Source organism: Trachypithecus francoisi, unplaced genomic scaffold (assembly GCF_009764315.1).
Source record: "Trachypithecus francoisi isolate TF-2019V2 unplaced genomic scaffold, Tfra_2.0 Lachesis_group12, whole genome shotgun sequence".
Taxonomy (NCBI): Eukaryota; Metazoa; Chordata; class Mammalia; order Primates; family Cercopithecidae; genus Trachypithecus; species Trachypithecus francoisi.
Window position 1 is genome coordinate 97,562,186 of NW_022681457.1, and position 21,089 is coordinate 97,583,274.

The 21,089-nt window shown below is 44.3% G+C and overlaps 1 protein-coding gene across 2 annotated transcripts in view; it reads right to left on the reverse strand.

Moving 5' to 3' along the window:
• Positions 1 to 21,089, reverse strand: part of WDTC1 (WD and tetratricopeptide repeats 1) — an 80,580-nt gene that overhangs the window by 38,020 nt on the left and 21,471 nt on the right. For both annotated transcript variants that reach the window (XM_033227604.1, XM_033227603.1), the window contains exons 2-3: positions 11,323 to 11,470; positions 9,038 to 9,121 (exon numbers count right to left, since the gene is read on the reverse strand). In XM_033227604.1, coding sequence (XP_033083495.1) covers positions 9,038 to 9,121; positions 11,323 to 11,370 — 132 coding nt within the window. In that variant the 5' untranslated portion in view covers positions 11,371 to 11,470. The remainder of the gene's footprint in view (positions 1 to 9,037; positions 9,122 to 11,322; positions 11,471 to 21,089) is intronic.

The following is a 21,089-nucleotide window of genomic DNA, read 5'->3' on the forward strand; positions in this document are numbered from 1 at the left end:
GGGCTTCAGTGAGCTGAAATTGTGCCACTGCATTCCAGCCCAGGCAACAGAGACACTACCTCAAAAAAAAAAAAAAGGAAGAACTCTGTGAACTGATATGGGATAATTTTCAAGATATATTGGTAAGTGAAAAAAAAAAGCAAAGCACAAGACAATCTTTCTCTCTCTCTCTCCCCCCAGTCCTTAAAAGACCTCCAAGTCCAGTCAACTAATCCATCTACTCTCTCCTTATAGGCAAACTCATGTCTTTACTTCCTTCCCTATCCAGCTAAGAATCGATGATTCATTATTACAACTGCTCTCTTACAACATTCATCTGACACATCCCCACTCTGGATAATCTCCTTGCTTTCCTGTGTCTTCAGCTTTCCCTTTCTCTACCAGTTATTTCCTCTTCAGATTACACATGCTTGAGTTTCTTTCTTTCTTTTTTTTTTTGAGATGGAGTCTTGCTCTGTCGCCCAGGCTGGAGAGCAGTGGTGCGATCTCGGTTCACTGCAACTTCCATCTCCCGGGTTCAAGCGATTCTCCTGCCTCAGCCCCCTGAATAGCTGGGATTATAGGCACACACCACCACACCCGGCGAATTTTTTTGTACTTTTGGTGGAGACAGGGTTCCACCATGTTGGTCAGGCTGGTCTCGAACTCCTGACCTTGTGATCCGCTTGCCTCAGCCTCCTAAAGTTCTGGGATTACAGGCATAAGTCACCGCGCCCAGTTGAGTTTCCTTAATTTATAAAAGTCCTTCCTTGATGCCAACTTCATACATATCTAGCTACGGCCTACTATTTCTCTCCCCCTTCCTTCATAGCCAGACTGAAAGAATAATCTATAGTTGATATTTTCACTTCTTCATTTTCCAATAATTCCTCAACCCACTTCTATCTATCCACACCACATTCCACAGAAATGGTTCTTGCCAAGGTTACCACTATGTCTTTGCTCTAAATCAATGAATACTTCTTGGTCCTTATTTTACTTTTCCACTGGCAGTAATGGCAGTACTATTTCCTTCTCATTCTGTCCACCAGGTTGGAGTTCAGTGGCATGATCACATCTCAGTGCAGCCTCAACCTCCCCAGGCTCAGATGATCCTCCTACCTTAGCCTCCCAAGTAGCTGGAACTACAGGTGTGCGCCATCATGCCTGGCTCTATTTTTTTTTTGTAAAGACCACGTTTCGCCACGTTGCCCAGGCTGGTCTCAAACTCCTGGGCTCAAGTGATCTGCCCATCTTGGCCTCCTAAAGTGTTAGGATTACAGGTGTGAGCCACTGCGCCTGGTCTAATTCTACCTCTTTTTAAAAATTATTTTAATTTTTAATTTTTTGAAGGAGAGTCGCTCTGTTGCTCAGGCTGGAGTGCAGTGGCACAATCTCGGCTCACTGTAACCTCCACCTCCTTCCAGGCTCAAGTGATTGTTGTGCTTCAGCCTCCCAAGTAGCTGGGACCACAGGGGTGTATCACCACCCCTGCCTAATTTTTGTATTTTTAGTAGAAACAGGGTTTCACCATGTTAGCCAGGCTGGTCTCGAACTCCTGAGCTCAAGTAATCTGCCTGCCTTGGCCTCCCAAAGTGCTGGGATTACAGCACTTGCCCCAATTATACCTCTTAAATGTCTCTCAAATCCACTGGCTTCTCTCCATCCAAATTACTGTTATTTTAGTTCAAGTAACACATCACCTCTTCCTGAATCACTATCATAACCTCTTAACTGGTTCTGCCTGTCTCCAGTTTAAACTCCTACAATCTATTCTTCATTTTGAAGCCAACATTAATTTTTTAAAAAGCATAACTCTGCCCAGGCATGGTGGCTCATGCCTGTAATCCCAGCACTTTGAGAGGCCAAGGTGGGTGGACTACATGAGCCTAGGGGTTCAAAACCAGCCTGGGCAACATGGTAAAACCCTGTTTCTAACTAGCTGGGCACGGTGGTGAGTGTCTGTAGTCCCAGCTACTTGGGAGGCTGAGGTGGGAGGATCATCCAAAGCCCAGGAGGTCAAGGCTATTGTGAGCCATGATCGTGTCACTGCACTCCAGCCTGGGTGACACAGCAAGACTCTGTCTCAACAACAACAACAACAACAAGTCTGGGCACGGTGGCTCGTGCCTGTAATCCCAGCACTTTGGGAGGTCAAGGCGGGCGGATCACAAGTTCAGGCGTTTGAGACCAGCCTGGCCCATATGGTGAAACCCCGTCTCTATTAAAAATACAAAAATTAGCCAGGAGTGGTGGTGCACACCTATAGTCCCAGCTACTCAGGAGGCTGAGGCAGAATTGCTTGAACCCGGGAGGCGGAGGTTGCAGTAAGCCAAGATCGTGCCACTGCACTCTAGCCTGGGTGACAGAGCAAGATTCCATCTCACAAACAAACAAACAAATAAACAAAAAAGCATAACTCTGATCATGTTGCTCTTATGGTAAAAACCATTCAGTGGCTCTCCATTGTCCATAGTCTTCCACGTAGCTTACAACATCCTTCATTACAAATAGCCCATCCACACTCACCTCACCAATCTCATTTCTCATCCCTCTTCCACTTGAACTCTGACTAATTGTTCTCTTGAATTGAGTATTCTCTATTCTCTCTTGCCACAAGAGAGAATATGTTAACCTAACATATTTATTGTTTTGTACTTTTTTTTTTGAGGCAGTCCCACTCTGTTGCCCAAGTTGGAGTGCAGTGGTGTGATCATGGCTCACTGCAGCCTCAACCTCCGGGGCTCAAGTGATCCTACTGCCTCAGCCTCCCAAGTAGCTGAGACTATAGGCGTGTGCCTCCACACCTGGCTGATTTTTTTTTTTTTTTTTTTTTTGGAGAAACAGGGCCTCCTTATGTTACCCAGGCTGGTCTTGAACTCCTTTCTGGACTCCCCATCCTCTCATCTCAGCCTCCCAAAGTGTTGGGATTTATAGGCATAAGCCACTGCACCAAGCCTACATTTTTCATTTTAAAAAGTATCTTGGGCTGGGCGGAGTGGCTCACGCCTGTAATCCCAGCACTTTGGGAGGCTGAGGAAGGTGGACCACCTGAGGTCAGGAGTTCAAGACCAGCCTAGCCAACATAGTGAAACTCCATCTCTACTCAAACTACAAAAATTAGCCGGGTGTGGTGGCATGCACCTATAGTCCCAGTTACTTGGGAGGCTGAGGCAGGAGAATCACTTGAACCCAGGAGACAAAGGTTGCAGTGAGCCAAGAATGCACCACTGCACTCCAGCCTGAGTGACAGAGAGAGACTCTGTCTCAAAAGAACTAAAAAATTGGCTGGGCTTGGCTCACGCCTATAATCCCAGCAGTTGGGAGGCTGAGATGGGTGAATCACAAGGTCAGGAGTTCGAGACCACCCTGACCAACATTGTGAAACCCCATCTCTACTAAAAATACAAAACTTAGCCAGGCATGGAGGCATGTGCCTGTAATCCCAGCTACTCGGAAGGCTGAGGCAGGAGAATCACTTGAACCTGGGAGGCGGAGGGTGCAGTGAGCCAAGATCGCGTCACTGCACTCCAGCCTAGGTGACAGGGCGAGACTCCGTCTCAAAAAAAAAAACACAAAACAAACAAACAAAAATTAAAAAATAAAAATTAAAAGATAAAAATAAAAAGTATCTTGAAAGCCAATCTGTGATCTCTCTGGCCTATCATTCTGCACTCATCTGTGAAATCTCTCTTTTTTTATGTTTTCATTTTTGATGGTATAGAGACAGCGGTCTTGTCATGTTGCCCAGGCTGGTCTCAAACTCCTGAGCTCAAGTGATCCGCCTGCCATGGCCTCACAAATTACTGAGATTACAGGAGTGAGCCACCATGCCTCACCTGTGAAATTTCTCAAAATGATGATGAACACATTGGGGTTTGAGAGAGAATATTTGTTGAGCATTATGTTTGAGATAAGAGTGAAGGAATATGATAGGAATAAAAGTTGGTACAAACACCATGGAAGGCAATTTTGGTAATATTTATCAAAATAACAGATGCATATATCCTCTGACCTACAAATTCCACCCCAGATATTCATCTGATAGAGATATAACTGCATGTGCCAAATGATGTCATAAGGAATGACCCTGTACATGCAAAAAATTAGAAGTAATCTACATGTCTATTGGTATGGACAATTTAAGTAAATTATGGGTCCACATACACAACAGAACACTCTGAACCATGAAAGAATTAGAAATTAGAAATATCTTAGATATGAATATGGCAAAATTATGAAAGTATCTTTTTAAAGATACTTTAGACCTTTTTTTTAGTAAGCTGTTGATTTTCTTACTGAAACAGTAAATATGTTAGGCTAACATTTGTGAGAAAAGTTAAGAATTTTATGCATAAAATTCCTCTGAAAGGATACTGAAACTGATTATATTAGTTGATTTCACGTAAATGGATTAGGTAGCTGGGAAAAATAATGAGGAGATGACTTTTTAAACTTTTGAATTTGAACCATATGAATGTTGACCTATTAAAAAATAAGGTGAGTGGATCACTTGAGGACAGGAGTTTGAGACCAGCCTGGCCAACTTGGCGAAACTCCCATCTCTAGCAAAATAAAAAATTTAGCTGGGTGTGGTGGCACATGCCTGTAATCCCAGCTACTCAGGCAGCTGAGGCATGAGAATTGCTTCAGCCCAGGAGGCAGAGGTTGCACTGAGCTGAGATCAGCCACTGCACTACAGCCTGGGCGACAGAGTGAGGCCCTGTTGCCAAAAAAAAAAAAAAAAGAAAGAAAGAAAGTAATCCAAGTTAACTTGGAGGCTTTTTAAACAGTCAGTTCTGTAGGTACACATTCTATTAACATACAGGAAGGGTAACAAATATCAAGACTAGCTAAAGTCTGAATTTTAAACGGACATAAAATGTAAACTATAAAGTCAAAAAGTAAAAATCAGACCAGAATATTAAGGCGGAAGCTAGAGAAATCGCATGGCTGAATAGGGATAAGGTTATGAAAGCTACCTCTAATGTGGAAAATCAAAAAAGCCAATCACACCAACAGGTTTTTATTGAGCATCTACTAAATGTTTGACACTATGTCATAATAGTTCTCTTTCAGCTTCCCTTTGCATTTTTCAAAAGCATACAGAGTAGAAAATTGGAAAACCCAGAAAAAAATGTTTTGACCAGATCACAAAGAAAACATCATAACTAGTAACCACCAAAAGGTAGGAGCTTTTACTGTTGATTTTCCCTCTTATCCCACCCTTACCTCACACTAATCATCTTTTCTGAATGCCAAAGACAATCTGTTATTGACTAACATGAAGTCCATATGTGACAATGACGGAAATAAAACAGGGAAGGAAATGACTGAAGAAGTTTTAAATAGCTAGATGCCATCAAATCAGCATCTTGGGACTGGCATCTTGGAAAACTTTAAGAGCTTTCCATAAATAACAACAATAATAGCAGCTAATGTCTGTTGTATGCCATGGACTTATACAATATACTGGACACTGTGCTAGGCACTTTACACAGATTTACTTACTTACAAGTAACAGACATTACTTTACAGATGAAGAAATGGCCTTTAGAAGTTAAAGGACTTCTCCAAGTTCACATTGCTTATAGAGGTATTTTAATTACTATTTGGGGTAATGCAAATAGTATTCCCTCCAACTCCAAACCAGGAAGGAGGAAAACAGATGGCTTTTTGAGTTAGACTGTAAAAATCAACACAGTCGAGCTTTCTCTTCTCCTTGGCTACCACGATACCATGTTCTCCTCAAACCTCTATGGCTATTCTTTCTATGTTCATGGGTAGAGGAAGAGGAAAAGCAGGTACTCTCTAAATGCTGAAACACGTTGGTTCTTGGTCCTGGACCCTCTTCTTGCTCCTCCTACTTTTTCCCCAGGCGATATTATTCAGGCATCCCATTCCATGGCTCCATAGAGCGATGGTTCTTACAATTTTTAGTTTCAGGACCCCTTTACACTATTAAAAATTATTGAGGATTCCCAAGAGCTTTTGTTTATATGGGTGATATCTGTCAATATTTATCATATTAGAAATTAAAACAATTTTTTTTTTTCTGAGATGGAGTTTTATGCTTGTTGCCCAGGCCTGGAGTGCAATGGCATGATCTTGGTTCACTGCAACCTCCGCCTCCAGGGTTCAAGCAATTCTCCTGCTTCAGCCTCCCAAGTTGCTGGGATAACGGGCATGCACAACCACAGCCAACTAATTTTTGTATTTTTTGTAGAGTTGGGGTTTCTCCATGTTGGGCAGGCTGGTCTTGAACTCCTGACCTCAGGTGATCTGCCCGTCTCAGCCTCCCTAAGTGCTGGGATTACAGGTGTGAGCCACTGCGCCCAGCAATTTTTTTTTATTTTTAAACAGGGTCTCACTCTGTCACCCAGGCTGGAGTGCAGTGGCACAATCACAGCTCACTGCAGCCTTAACCTCCTAGGCCCAAGTGATCTTCCCATTTTAGCCTCCTAAATAGTTGGGACAAGTACACACCACCATTCTTGGCTAATTCATTTTTTTAAAAATTTTTAGTAGAGACAAGGTCTTGCTATGTTGCTCAGGCTGGCATATTATTAATTCGCTAAAAAACAATAAAAAACACATTTTAAATGAAATAACCGTATTTTCCAAGGCAAAGAATTTAATGAGAAGACTGGTGTTGTTTTACATTTTTGCAAACTTCTTTAACATATAGTTTCATGGAAGACCAGTAGATTCTCATCTGCTCTTATATTCAGCCCACTGCAATGTCATCTTTGGTTGAAGTATATGAAAAAAAATCCAGCCTCACAAAGAAGCTGGAATTGGAAGGAATATTTGAATAGCCTTTTTAGATAACTGTGTATATCCTTCTTTGATACTATGCCAAAACTCAACAAGTACTAAGTTCTTAAAGATTACAATGTGGTGGCCGGGCGCGGTGGCTCAAGCCTGTAATCCCAGCACTCTGGGAGGCCGAGTCGGGCGGATCACGAGGTCAGGAGATCGAGACCATCCTGGCTAACACGGTGAAACCCCGTCTCTACTAAAAAATACAAAAAAAACTAGCCGGGCGAGGTGGCGGGTGCCTGTAGTCCCAGCTACTCGGGAGGCTGAGGCAGGAGAATGGCGTAAACCCGGGAGGCGGAGCTTGCAGTGAGCTGAGATCCGGCCACTGCACTCCAGCCCGGGAGACACAGCGAGAGTCCGTCTCAAAAAAAAAAAAAAAAAAAAAAAGATTACAATGTGGGCTAGGCACAGTAGTTCACACCTGTAATCCAAGCACTTTGGGCATTTGAGGCGGGTGAATGGCTTGAGCTCGGGAGTTTGAGACCAGCCTCGGCAACATGGTGAAACCCTGTCTCTACAAAAAAATACAAAAATTAGCTGGGCATGATGGCATGTATCTGTAATCCCAGCTATTCAGGGGGCTGAGGCAGGAGGATCACTTGAGCCCGGGAAATTGAGGCTGTAGTGAGCCAAGATGGCACCACTGCATTCCAGCCTGGGCAACAATACAAGACACTGTTTCAAAAAAAAAAAAAAATTAGATTCAAAATGTGATCTTGGCTGGGTGAGGGGGCTCACGCCTGTATTCCCAGCACTTTGGGAGACCAAGGTGGGAGAACTGTTTGAGGTCAGGAATTGGAGATCAGCTTGGGCAACACAGCAAGACCCCAACTCTACCAAAAACAAACAAAAAAACAAAACAAAACAAAAAAGACCCACAAAACACAAAACACATGATGTTGAGGAAGAAAAGAGAATGGAACTAACATTATGGAGTCTCTATGTCAGACACAATGAAAAAGCTGAATTTCTGGACCAAAGGTCTGGCCTATCCATGGACTGGACAGGACAAACTTGAACAAGTGTTTTGGTTTTTGGCTTTTTTTTTTTTAACATTTTATTATTTTATTTTAATTTTTAGAGACGAGGTCTTGCTATATTGCTCAGGCCTGGACTTGAACTCCTGGGCTCAAGCAATCCTCCTGTCTCAGCCTCCCAAACAGCTGGGACTATAGGCATGTGTCATTGAACCTGGCTTTATTTTTTTCTTTTTTGAGAAAGAGTCTTGCTCTGTCATCCAGGCTGGAGTGCAGTGGCACTATCTTGGTTCACTGCAACTTCCGCCTCCTGGGTTTAAGCAATTCTCATGCCTTAGCCTCCCAAATAGCTGGGATTACAGGCATGCACCACCATGCCTGGCTAATTTTGTATTTTTAGTAAAGTTGGTATTTCACCATGTTGGCCAGGCTGGTCTCAAACTCCTGACCTCAAGTGATCCATCCTCTTTGACCTCCCAAAGTGCTGCGAATACAGGCATGAGCCAGTCATTTTTTTAAAATACCTATTCTCAGTCTACATCCCCATAGCATTGCTTTGATGCTAAAATAAGAAAGTGTGTATGTTTGTGTGTGTGTGCATATAATACATTATGTGTATATGTATATATGAAAACACTGTAAATTCTATATTACTGTATACAGGTAGGAATCTGTATTCACTGCCCAAGCCAATAGTAAAAATAGTGGTATGAAATTGAACAAACTTTTTTTTTTTTTTTTTTGAGATGGAGTCTTGCTCTGTCGCCCAGGCTGGAGTGCGGTAGCCGGATCTCAGCTCACTGCAAGCTCCGCCTCCCGGGTTCACGCCATTCTCCTGCCTCAGCCACCCGAATAGCTGGGACTACAGGCGCCCACCACGTCGCCCGGCTAGTTTTTTGTATTTTTAGTAGAGACGGGGTTTCACCGTGTTAGCCAGGATGGTCTCGATCTCCTGACCTCGTGATCCGCCCGTCTCGGCCTCCCAAAGTGCTGGGATTACAGGCTTGAGCCACCGCGCCCGGCCTGAACAAACTTTTTTAAAGCACAAAGCAAATAATATGTCCAAAAAATAATTTATACGTGACTATGTCAATAGCTGATCTTGATTCAGACTTAGTTGTCTATTGAAGGAGAAGTAACCGTCAGATATGGCCTGCAGAGAAACACTTGTTTATGCCTTGGTGAAGCCAAGAGGATTTCTGCAGGCAGAGAATGGACAGCAGGTCATCTGCATCTAGGGTGTAAACTGGATCTCTTACCTGCAGTTCTGCTTCCAGGCCCAGCCGCCGGATAAAGGGGTCAGTGACATGATAGCGCCGCTCAAAACTCAGGGCACCCCGCTCCTAGCAGACAGAAACAAATTCTTGATTTCATCGATTCAATTAAATATGATTTATTATGTGCCTATTATATATCCAGCCCTTTCCTGGGCACCACAGGAGCTAAAGAAGACAATAAGGAACTGGCCTACAGGACTTTGTATTATTCTTGGACAAGGACTAGAGAATAGAAGACAGTAAGTAGTATATAATTAAGCAGTAAGTGGTGCTGTTCAGTTTTTTTTTTTTTTTAAGAAAGCAAAAAATTTTTAAAAAGGAGAGAAGAAAAATTAGAAACAACAATGGGGAACAGTTCCATATTTAGGATGAACAGGGTAGGAATCATCTTTAGGACACACATTGCACACAAAGAGAAAAAAAAACCCTGCTGATTCCGTGCCTCTAGGAAATGGCTCCTGTCTTTGAGGACTACTCAGTCTAATGAAATCACACACAAAAAACTCCCACAAATGGACAAAGCTAAAAGGATTCAGGGGCTGGGCATGGTGGCTCATGCCTGTAATCCCAGTACTTTGGGAGCCAAGGAGGGCAGATCACCTGAGGTCAGTAAGCCAAGATCGTGCCATTGCACTCCCACCTGGGCAACAAGAGCAAAACTCTGTCTCAAAAAATAAAAATAAAAATAAAAATGAGAGGCCGGGCGCGGTGGCTGAAGCCTGTAATCCCAGCACTTTGGGAGGCCGAGACGGGCGGATCACAAGGTCAGGAGATCGAGACCATCCTGGCTAACACGGTGAAACCCCGTCTCTACTAAAAATACAAAAATTAGCCGGGCGAGGTGGCGGGCGCCTGTAGTCCCAGCTACTAGGGAGGCTGAGGCAGGAGAATGGCGTAAACCCAGGAGGCGGAGCTTGCAGTGAGCTGAGATCCGGCCACTGCACTCCAGTCCGGGAGACAGAGCAAGACTCCGCCTCAAAAAAAAATAAATAAATAAAAATAAAAATAAAAAAATAAAAATGAGAAAAAGCGATCTAGGGATGCAGGGAAAAATACACAAATACACCAAGTACATGGCTCACGTAGAGGCACATACTCAATCCTTCTAAATGGTGACCACAGCTTATACTGCATGCCACTTGATTTTTAAAAAATTTTTTAGTTAAAAATCTGTTTAGGCCAGGCGTAGTGGCTCACACCTGTAATCCCAGCACTTTGGGAGGCCAAGGCGGGTGGATCACGAGGTCAGGAGATCAAGACCACCCTGACTAACATGGTGAAATCCCGTCTCTACTAAAAATACAAAAAATTAGCTGGACATGGTGACACGTGCCTGTAGTCCCAGCTACTTGGGAGGCTGAGGCAACAGAATCGCTTGAACCTGGGAGGCGGAGGTTGCAGTGAGCCGAGATCACACCTCTGCAACCCAGCCTGGGTAACAGAGCGTCACAATGTCTCAAAAAAAAAAAAAAATTTTTTTTAGTACTTTTTAGCACTTGTCAAAGAAATTTCTCAAGGTCAGTCTCCAGGCAGACAGCCATTATTATCATTTAACAACATAAAACTGAGGCACAGGAGGTAAAATGACTAAAGACCTATAGTTAGTTATTAGGGCAGTGGTGAGATGAAGCTCCTGACTCCAGTTGGGGATTCTTACCAGAGCTGGAGCACATCATGCCTTGGTTTAATGTATTCCATTAAACCTCTATGGCTCCTTTACTGAGGGTGTCCCTGACAAAGCCTGGGGCTACTTCACTAACTGAACTTGACTGCCCAGTCATCCATTCATCTCACAGGTATCAGAGTGTCTTCTACATATAAACTGCAGAGGACAGGCTTTAGCACAGGAGAGCCTCAGAGAGAATACAAGCTGAACTGGGACTAATGCTCTCCCAGGATCTCTTACATATACAACTTGGCAGCTGGAGCAACATGAAGAAGTTATATTTACTCTTGTGCACCACCTGCCCAACACAAGAATGTGTATGTATCTGCACAACACATTGACAGCTCCCCTCCCTCGCCAGCCTGCATTAATCTCAGCAGCCCAGGCATAAGTATGTGGACAGAGTCTCCATGAAATCCACGTTCTTAGACAACACAAGATGGAGAGGAAGAGACCTTGATTCTAGTCCTGGGTCTGCCACTAACTAGCTATGTGACTTTTGGCAAGTCACAGACTGTAGATTTCAGTTTTTTCACCTGTAAAATCAATCCGTGGGAAAGAAAGGATCTCATGATCTGGTTCAGAAGTCTGGGCTGCTTACCTTGATCTGCCTACGGATGAGGTCTCTAGTTATGTTGACTTTTGCCATCTTTTCTTAATGGGTTCAACAGAAGGTAGCTATAAAAGGATCTTCAGGACTCCTGAGCATTCCAGCCAAGCCCAGGTCCACAAAATACACATTTAATTACCTGGGGGAAAAAAAAAATCAAACTTTGGAGGATGGAATAATAAGGTGGCTCCCAGGACCTAATCCTACCCCTAAAACAGCCCACCCAGTGAACTGGCCATTGCCTGTCATTTGCGGCATGGTGGGCTGGCCCTGCTCCATAGTGTTGAAAAACCTCTGAAATGCGTGAAGTCAGTGGAGAGAACAGTAGCACAGTCCCAAAAACCACTGGAACAAACATGGAAGGAATATGTTACACTTCATCAGAAAATGGCAGGTTGGGTGTAAGTATGAAGGATGATGGTAGCATATCCTTAAAGTTAGAACAAGGCAAAGCCAGAAAGACATCAAGTTTCACTTGCTCAGTAGGCATCTGTGGCAGCTCATCTGAACTTTTAGTTATGCTTCAAATCTCTGATCCTCAGCTTGGCTCTTCCCAAAACCAAATCAGTATCATAGACAGAACTCTCAAGCCTCTAACAGATTCACAGAATCAAACAGTGTAAAGGAAATGTAATGGTGACCATGTCCAAGACCCAACCTAACAAAGAAATCCTTCTTTAACATCCTGGTAGGGCTGGGCGCGGTGGCTCATGCCTGTAATCCCAGCACTTTGGGAGGCTGCGGTGGGCGGATCATGAGATCAGGAGATCGAGACCATCTTGGCTAACATGGTGAAACCCCATCTTTACCAAAAATACAAAAAAAAAAATAGCTGGGCGTGGTGGTGGGTGCCTGTAGTTCCAGCTACTCGGGAGGCTAAAGCAGGAAAATGGCATGAACCTGGGAGGCGGAGCTTGCAATGAGCCGAGATTGCGCCACTGCACTCCAGCCTGAACGACAGAGCAAGACTCCGTCTCAAAAAAACAAAAAACTGAAAAAACAAAAAACAAAACAAAACAAAAAAACATCCTGGTAGGTAGGCTTTTAGTTTCACTCCTCTTTTTTTCCTTTTTTGAGACAGGGTCTCACTGTCACCCAGGCTGCAGTGCAGTGGCATGATCATGGCTCACTGTAGCCTCAACTTCCAAGGCTCAAGTGATCCTCTCATCTCAGCCTCCTGAGTAGCTGAGATCACAGGTGCACACCACCCCTCCCAGCTAAGTTTTTCTCTTTCTTTCTTTCTTTTTTGTAGAGATGAAATCTCGCCATCTTGCTGAAGCTGGTATTGAAATCCCAGGCTCAAGAGATCTGTCTACCTCAGCTTTCCAAAGTGCTGGGATTACAGGTATGAGCCACTGTGCTGGCCTAGCCTTACCACTTGTTGAAGCAACCTATTCCTGTGTTATACAACTCTGACTGTTAAAAATAATAAGCAATCCTATTTCTGAGGATTTGTCACAAGAAAAAGAAAAGTCAGGTGTGGTGGTGCACTGCTGTGCACCTATAGTCCCAACTACTCAGGAGGCTGAGACAGGAGAATCACTTGAGCCCAGGAGTTCAAGTCCTGCTTGGGCAATATAGCGAGACTCTGTCTCTAAAAAAGAAAAACAATTTTATCATAAGAAAATTCAAAATATGGCTTGGCACAGTGGCTCAAGCCTGTAATCCCAGCACTTTAGGAGGTTGAGGTGGGAGGACTGCTTGAAGCCAGGTATTAGAGACCAGTCTGGGCAGCAAAGTGAGACCTTATCTACCTTAAAAAAAAAAAAAAAAAAGTTGGACATGGTGGCAGGCGCCTGTAGTCCCAGCTACTCAGGAGGCTGAGGTGGGAAGATCACTTGAGCCTGGGGGTTTGAGGCTGCAGTGAGCTATGATGACACCACTGCACTCCTGCCTGGGTGACAGAACAAGACCCTGTCTCTAAACAAATGAAAAATAAGTAAAATAACAGAAAGAAAACAATAGTTCTCTTTGGGTAATGATATGACTTTTTCTACTTTTTAATATTTTCAAAATTGTTCTATAAAAGCACACTAATTTTGTAATCAGATTTAAAAATACTAGACTTTCAAGGAAAGTTCTGCCTCCTGTCATTTTCACCTTTTAGTCCAGGTTCCACCTCTGGAGCCACTCAGAAGTTTAGTCTTTCTTCCCAATGATGGCCCTTTGCACTCGGAAGATGGCTCTCCACCAGTTCTCTCTGCCAACCGTGCCAGTCATTAGGACTTCACAAGGCTACTTTTCAATCTCTCACCAGTTGGCCTTCTGCAGATTCCTAGCACACCCTCCTGAAATCACATTTTTCACCTGATCTGTGAGCAGGCTCCTTCCTTTCCTCTGTCATTTAACCACAAAAGAAAACTCGACACCTAAACATTATGTTATTGCAGATCTTGTTTTCCTTTAGTGCTAGGCATGCAGTAGGACAATAAAAAAAACTTGCTGCCAAATTAGATGTTCTCATTCAGCCCGAGTTCTTTGGGGCTAATGTCTCCATAATCATTTTTGGGATAACAAGCTCTTTCTTTCCTTTATTTCCTTCCATTCTTTCCTTCCTTCCTTCCCTCCCTCCCTCCCTCCTTTCCTTTTTCTTTCCTTCCTTTCTTTTCTTTTTCTTTTTGGCAGAGTCTTGCTCTGTTGCTAAGGCTGGAGTGCAGTGGCACGATCTCGGTTCGCTGCAACCTCTGCCTCCCGGATTCAAGTGATTCTCATGCCTCAGCTTCCCAAGTAGCTGGGACTACAGGCACCTGCCACCAAGCCAGGCTAATTTTTGTATTTTTAGCAGAGGCAGGGTTTCACCACATGATCTCAAACTCCCAACCTCAGGTGATCCGCCCGCCTCAGCCTCCGAAAGCGCTGAGATTACAGGTGTGGGCCATCGTGCCCGGCCATTTTTTCTTTTTTAAATTGAGATGGGGCCTCATTATGTTGCCCAGGCTGTCTGGAATTCCTGGGCTCAAGCAACTCTCCCACCTCGGACTCCCAAAGTGCTGGGATTACAGGCATGAAACACCGTGCTTGGCAGGATCATAAGCTCTTAAAAAGACAAGAACTGCCAGGCACGGTGGCTTATGCCTGTAATCTCAGCACTTTGGGAGGCTGAGATGGGTGGATCATGAGGTCAGGAGTTTGAGACCAGCCTGGCCAATATGGTGAAACCCTGTCTCTACTAAAAACACAAAAATTAGCCACGTGTGGTGGCACATGCCTGTAGTCCCAGCTACTCAGGAGGCTGAGGCAGGAGAATCACTTGTACCCGGGAGGTGGAGTTTGCAGTGAGCCTAGTCTGTACTACTGCACTCCAGCCTGGGCAACAGAGCAAGACTCTCAAAAAGAAAAAACAAACAAACAAACAAAACAGGCAAGAACCTTCCCTTACAACATGAAGCCATTCAGCATTGCCATCTTAGTGTCATTACCAGGGAGATATGGCAGTCGCTGGCATTTTTAAGGGTAAGCATCAAGAACACCAGGAATACCAGTTGACAACTATAGTTTCATGATGATTTTTGCAGGGGTCTTTGGCCATCAAATTAAAAATGTGAATTTGGACAAATTAATGTAAGCTAAACACTAGCCTGAAATGGCATCTATAGCTCTGCTTTGTGATATACTGGTCAAAGCCAAACAACAACAATAATTTCTCCCACAGTCACCAAGAATATGAGGTGAGGATTACATTGGAAATAACACCAAGGAAGTGAGTGTATCTGGTATTAAGTAAAAACAGTAGGCCGGGCGCGGTGGCTCAAGCCTGTAATCCCAGCACTTTGGGAGGCCGAGACGGGTGGATCACGAGGTCAGGAGATCGAGACCTCCTGGCTAACACGGTGAAACCCCGTCTCTACTAAAAATACAAAAAACTAGCCGGCGAGGTGGCGGGCGCCTGTGGTCCCAGCTACTCGGGAGGCTGAGGCAGGAGAATGGCGTGAACCCGGGAGGCGGAGCTTGCAGTGAGCTGAGATCCGGCCACTGCACTCCAGACCGGGCGACAGAGCAAGACTCCGTCTCAAAAAAAAAAAAAAAAAAAAAAAAAGTTGTGTGACCTTAAGTCTTTTAATCTTTCCAAGTAGGCACTCACACCTGTGATTCACAGGCATAGGCTGCATTGGAACACCCACTCACAGGGTTATGTATGCTTCACCTGAAAAAGGCTCATTCCTTACCCCTAAATACCCTTTTCCTTGGAAGACTGCTGTGGAGGTCAAATGAAACAATGTAAGTCAAAAGGCTTTTCTTTTAAAAATATAAATGTTTTTATTTGCTAAGAAAAATATGTTGTCAAGTATTAAGCACTTACTACGTATCAGGCATTGTGCTAAGGGTTTTATAGTCATTCATTCAACAAATGAACATAAGGAGCTTTTACTACATGCCAGGTGCTGTTCCTGGCACAGAATGAAGGGATGTATCAATACGTAAAACAGGCAATGTCCTTGCTCTCATGGTACTGACATTCTGGCAGGAGGGGACAGACAATAAACAATGAAATAAATAAAAATAAGAAAATATCCAGCAGTGGAAAGTGCTATGATGACAATAACACAAGCTGAAGTGACAATGACTGGGGAGCTACTTTTAGACTTCAGGTCAAAGAAACTGTAGTGGACATTTGTCGAATTTTCTGGCTTCTCAGCATTTGAACCCTTCTTATATTTTGGAATTCCCCTTCTGAGTATAGTGGGAAGCAGAGCCCCTTACCACTATAAAGTGAGAAAGAAGGTGACTGAGATTCTCTTTCTGAGGCCACTTGCAGCTACAGTGTGATACATGGCACACGCTATGCCAACCAGACACATCACCCCTAAACCTTGAACTGGAATCTAGTATCTCAGAGTCAGAGGACCACAGAGAATCCACCTGGAGTGCGGCAAGGGGTGGCCACAGCGGCCATAAAGTCCAGTGCAGCACGTGGTGTTAGCTGTGTAAGTAGTGGTGGCAACAGTGTGTTCATCAGGCTGAGTCTATGAATGCTTTTGGTTGTGGGTCCTGCCTGCTGCCCAGTTTCTCTTGTTCTAGCATTCTTCAAGCATGACTCTATGACCTTCCCTGATGTTTTGTGAATTTCCTTAATATCTTTTCAGTAATCAGCCAGAGTTGGTTTCCGTTGCATACAACTACAAATCCTGCCTGATATAGAGGGGTTCTCTAAGACGACGACATTTAGGCTGAAACATGAACGTCAAGAAGCAGCAAAGAACTGGGGGAAAACCACTTCCAGGGAGAGAGTGCTAAGACCACAGAAGAGTGTTTCAAAAAGTTTTGGCCGGTGCGGTGGTTCACGCCTGTAATCCCAGCACTTTGGGAGGCTGAGATGGGCGGATCAACTGATGTCAGGAGTTCGAGACCAGCCTGGCCAACATGGTGAAACCCCATCTCTACTAAAAATTAGCTGCGTGTGGTGGAGCATGCCTGTAATCCCAGCTACTCAGGAGGCTGAGGCAGGAGAATCACTTGAACCTGGGAGGCAGAGGTTGCAGTGAGCTGAGATCGCACCACTGCACACCAGCCTGGGCGACAGAGCGAGACTCCACCTCAGGAAAAAAAAGTTTTGTTGGCTGGTCCAAAGGTACCAAGTTATCTCAATTGATTATTCACAGATACAGATTGAACTCCTTGTTCTACTCTTTCCCCTCTTTTCACTACTGCACTTGAATTGTCTTAAAAAAAGCTTATAGGGTAGATGCTCTTACTGTCATAATTTTACATATAAGGAAACATATTCATAAGACATGCAACAATTTTCACAATGTTACACAGCTAAAACTGGAGCTGGAACACGAACTCAAACCCAGGGCCATGTGATTCCAAAGTCCATTCTCTTGACAACTATGGTAATTTCCTAGCATAGCGATCGCTATGAGAACCCACCAAAAGAGCCCACTAAATTGCCATAACTTATTCATTAATTTTCTTAAAACATTAACTGGGTATTTACCTAGCACCAAGTGCTGTGATAACAAGGAGGAATAATGAGATGAAATACACATACTAAGAGAGCTCAGTATCAAAGACAAGGGGTTTTTAGCTAAGACTAGTGTGTGACTTGGAAATATCAAAAGGAACAAGAGTTGGGGGGAAAAGAGAAACCAGACAAGCAGGAAACCACAATTCAGGTAAATGGTAAAATGGAAGTTGGGATCAAACTGATAGACAGGTTTAAAAAAAAAAACAAAATGTCAAAATTTGGCTAGGCACAGTGGCTCACGCCTGTAATCTCAGCACTTTGGGAGACCAAGGTAGGCAGATCACCTGAGGTCGGGAGTTCAAGACCAGCCCGGCCAACATGGTGAAACCACGTCTCTACTAAAAATGCAAAAAAATTAGCCAGGTGTGGTGGTGCACGCCTGTAATCCCAGCTACTGGGGAGGCTGAGGCAGGAGAATCATTTTAACCCGGGAGGCAGAGGTTGCAGTGAGCTGAGATCGCACCATTGCATTCCACCCTGGATGATAGAGCAAAACTCCATCTCAAAAAAAAAAAAAAGTCAAAATACAACTGATGTCTAGTTAGCATTTTGTTTCTTTTTTTTTTTTTTTAGATAAACTCTCACTCCATCACCCATGCTGGAGTGTAGTGGCGTGATCTCAGCTCACTGCAACCACTGCCTCTCAGGTTCAAGTGGTTCTCATGCCTCAGCCTTCCAAGTAGCTGAGATTACAGGCATGCATCACCACGTTTGGCTATTTTTTATGTACTTTTTGTAGAGATAGGGTTTCGCCATGTTGGTCAGGCTGATCTTGAACTCCTGACCTCAAATGATCCAACTGCCTCCATTCCCCAAGTGCTGGGATTACAGGTGTGAGCTACCACGCCTGGCCTGGTTAGCATTCTGGTGAATATTTCTGCTCCCATCCTGAGAAGAAATGATAGCATACTGGTAGAGAGCTCATCTTGGAGCGTGCCTATCTTCTCTTCTCTCAAGAAAAATAGGGATTCAGTGCCTTTCCACAAACTTTTACAGGCAGACAAACATAACTAGAAACACTTCATTTTTAAAAATCTTTTTTTTTTTTTTTTAAACTGGAAACACTTCTAAGTAGAGATTATTTAAAAGGTTCACATCAGGAAGGAAATACCCTTAAATCTACCAAGGGGCATAACAAGTTTCACATTTCAGTCCAAAAGTCTCTCAAACACAAATAATCAGATCAATAAATCAACAGTTATCTGAGGATGAGAAGATTTAATCATGATCAAATTTTAAAAGCATTATTTTGAGGAGGGCTTTGAGCTCAACTATAAAATGACATGAATGAGAGATTTGGAATTGACACAATAAAGTTACACATATGATTAAACACTAGAAAAGACTACATCAAGGGGATTTCTATCTGGTGCAGCATGCAAATTACATAATGTTCAATTCTGCTAAGAGGCAAAAAGGCTGAAATTAGTGACTTTAAGAATTCATAAAAGGCCGGGCGTGGTGGCTCAAGCCTGTAATCCCAGCACTTTGGGAGGCCGAGACGGGCGGATCACGAGGTCAGGAGATCGAGACCATCCTGGCTAACACGGTGAAACCCCGTCTCTACTAAAAATACAAAAAATTAGCCGGGCGAGGTGGCGGGCGCCTGTAGTCCCAGCTACTCCGGAGGCTGAGGCAGGAGAATGGCGTGAACCCAGGAGGCGGAGCTTGCAGTGAGCTGAGATCCGGCCACTGCACTCCAGCCTGGGTGACAGAGCAAGACTCCGTCTCAAAAAAAAAAAAAAAAAAGAATTCATAAAATATGCCGGGTGCGGTGGCTCACGCCTGTAATCCCCGCACTTTGGGAGGCCGAGGTGGGCGGATCATGAGGTCAGGAGATCGAGACCATCCTGGCTAACACGGTGAAACCCCGTCTCTACTAAAAATACAAAAAATTAGCCGGGCGTGGTGGTGCACACCTGTAGTCCCAGCTACTTGGAGGCTGAGGCAGGAGAATGGCGTGAACCCGGGAGGCGGAGCTTGCAGTGAGCCGAGATCGCGCCACTGCACTCCAGCTTAGGTGACAAAGCGAGACTCCGTCTCAAAAAAAAAAAAAAAAAAGAATTCATAAAATAAAAGTTTCAATGCCTGTTATGCCAGGCACTGTGATAAACTTTGAAAATACAGCAGATGACTGAAAGTGGTGGCTCACATCTATAATCCTAGCATTTTGGGAGGCAGAGGTGGGAAGATCTCTTGAGGTCAGGACTTCAAGACCGGCCTAAACAACACAGCAAGACCTTGTCTCTTAAAAAAAAAAAAAAAAGAAGAAGAAAAGAAATGCAACAGAGAGGAGGCTGGGCGCTGTGGCTCACGCCTGTAATCCCAGCACTTTGGGAGGCCAAGGTGGGCAGATCATGAGTCAGGAGATCGAGACCATCCTCGCTAACACAGTGAAACACTGTCTCTACTAAAAATACAAAAAATTAGCCAGGTGTGGTGGCAGGCACCTGTAGTGCCAGCTACTCGGGAGGCTGAGGCAGGAGAGTCACTTGAACACAGGAGGCGGAGGTTGCAATGAGCCGAGATCGCATCACTGCACTCCAGCCTGGATGACAGAATGAGACTCTGTCTCAAAAAAAAAAGAAAGAAAGAAAAGAAAGAAAAGAAAGGAAGGAAGGAAGGAAGGAAGGAAGGAAGGAAGGAAGGAAGGAAGGAGAGAGAGAAAGAAAAGAAAAGAAATACAGCAGAGACTAAGCCAAACACAGATACTTCTCTTCAAAGACACACTAGGCCGGGCATGGTGGCTCACGCCTGTAATCCCAGCACTTTTGGAGGCCAAGGCAGGTAGATCACCTGAAGTCAGGAGTCCGAGACCAGCCTGGCCAACATGGTGGAACCTTGTCTCTACCAAAAACACAAAAATTTGCCAGGTGTACTGTCGGGCGCCTGTAGTCCCAACTACTCGGGAGGCCGAGGCAGGAGAATTACTTGAACCCAGGAGGTGGAGGTTGCAGTGAGGAGAGATCACACCACTGCACTCCAGACTGGGTGACAGAGTGAGACTCGGTCTCAAAAAAAACAAAACGAAACAAAAAACAAAGACAGGCAATACAGTTGTCCTTCACTGACTACAAGGTCATTGTAATCAGAGTACCATAAAGAGACTAAAAAAGGGAAATGTAACCAAAGGACCAAAAGAAATAGGTAGGACACTAAATTCAGAAAGAACTCAGGCTGGGCGCGGTGGCTCACACCTACAATCCCAGCACTTTGGGAGGCCAAGGCACGTGGAACACGAGGTCAGGAGATCGAGACCATCCTGGCTAACATGGCAAAACCCCATCTTTACTAAAAATACAAAAAATCAGCCAGACATGGTGGTGGGTGCCTGTAGTCCCAGCTACTCGGGAGGCTGAGGCAGGAGAATGGCGTGAAACTGGGAGGCGGAGCTTGCAGTGAGTCGAGATTGAGCCACTGCACTCTAGCCTGGCTGACAGAGCAAGACTCCGTCTCAAAAAAAAAAAAATTCTGAAAGAACAACATGAATTAATAAGTTAAACCTTCTTTATACTCATTTGTTCCTACATCTTAGAAGCACAAAAATGACAATGAGGGAAATGAACTAAACACATCATAGTAGAATAAGAAAGACAACTTGAAAAACTATAATGGAAAAAAGGGACCACAGGGACCGTAGCAGACCACGAGTAACTTTTTTTTTTTTCTTTTTGTGAGACGGAGTCTCACTCTGTCACCCAGGCTGGAGTGTAGTAGTGCAATCTCAGCTCACTGCAGCCTCCACCTCCTGGGTTCAAGCAATTCTCATGCCTCTGCCTCCCGAGTAGCT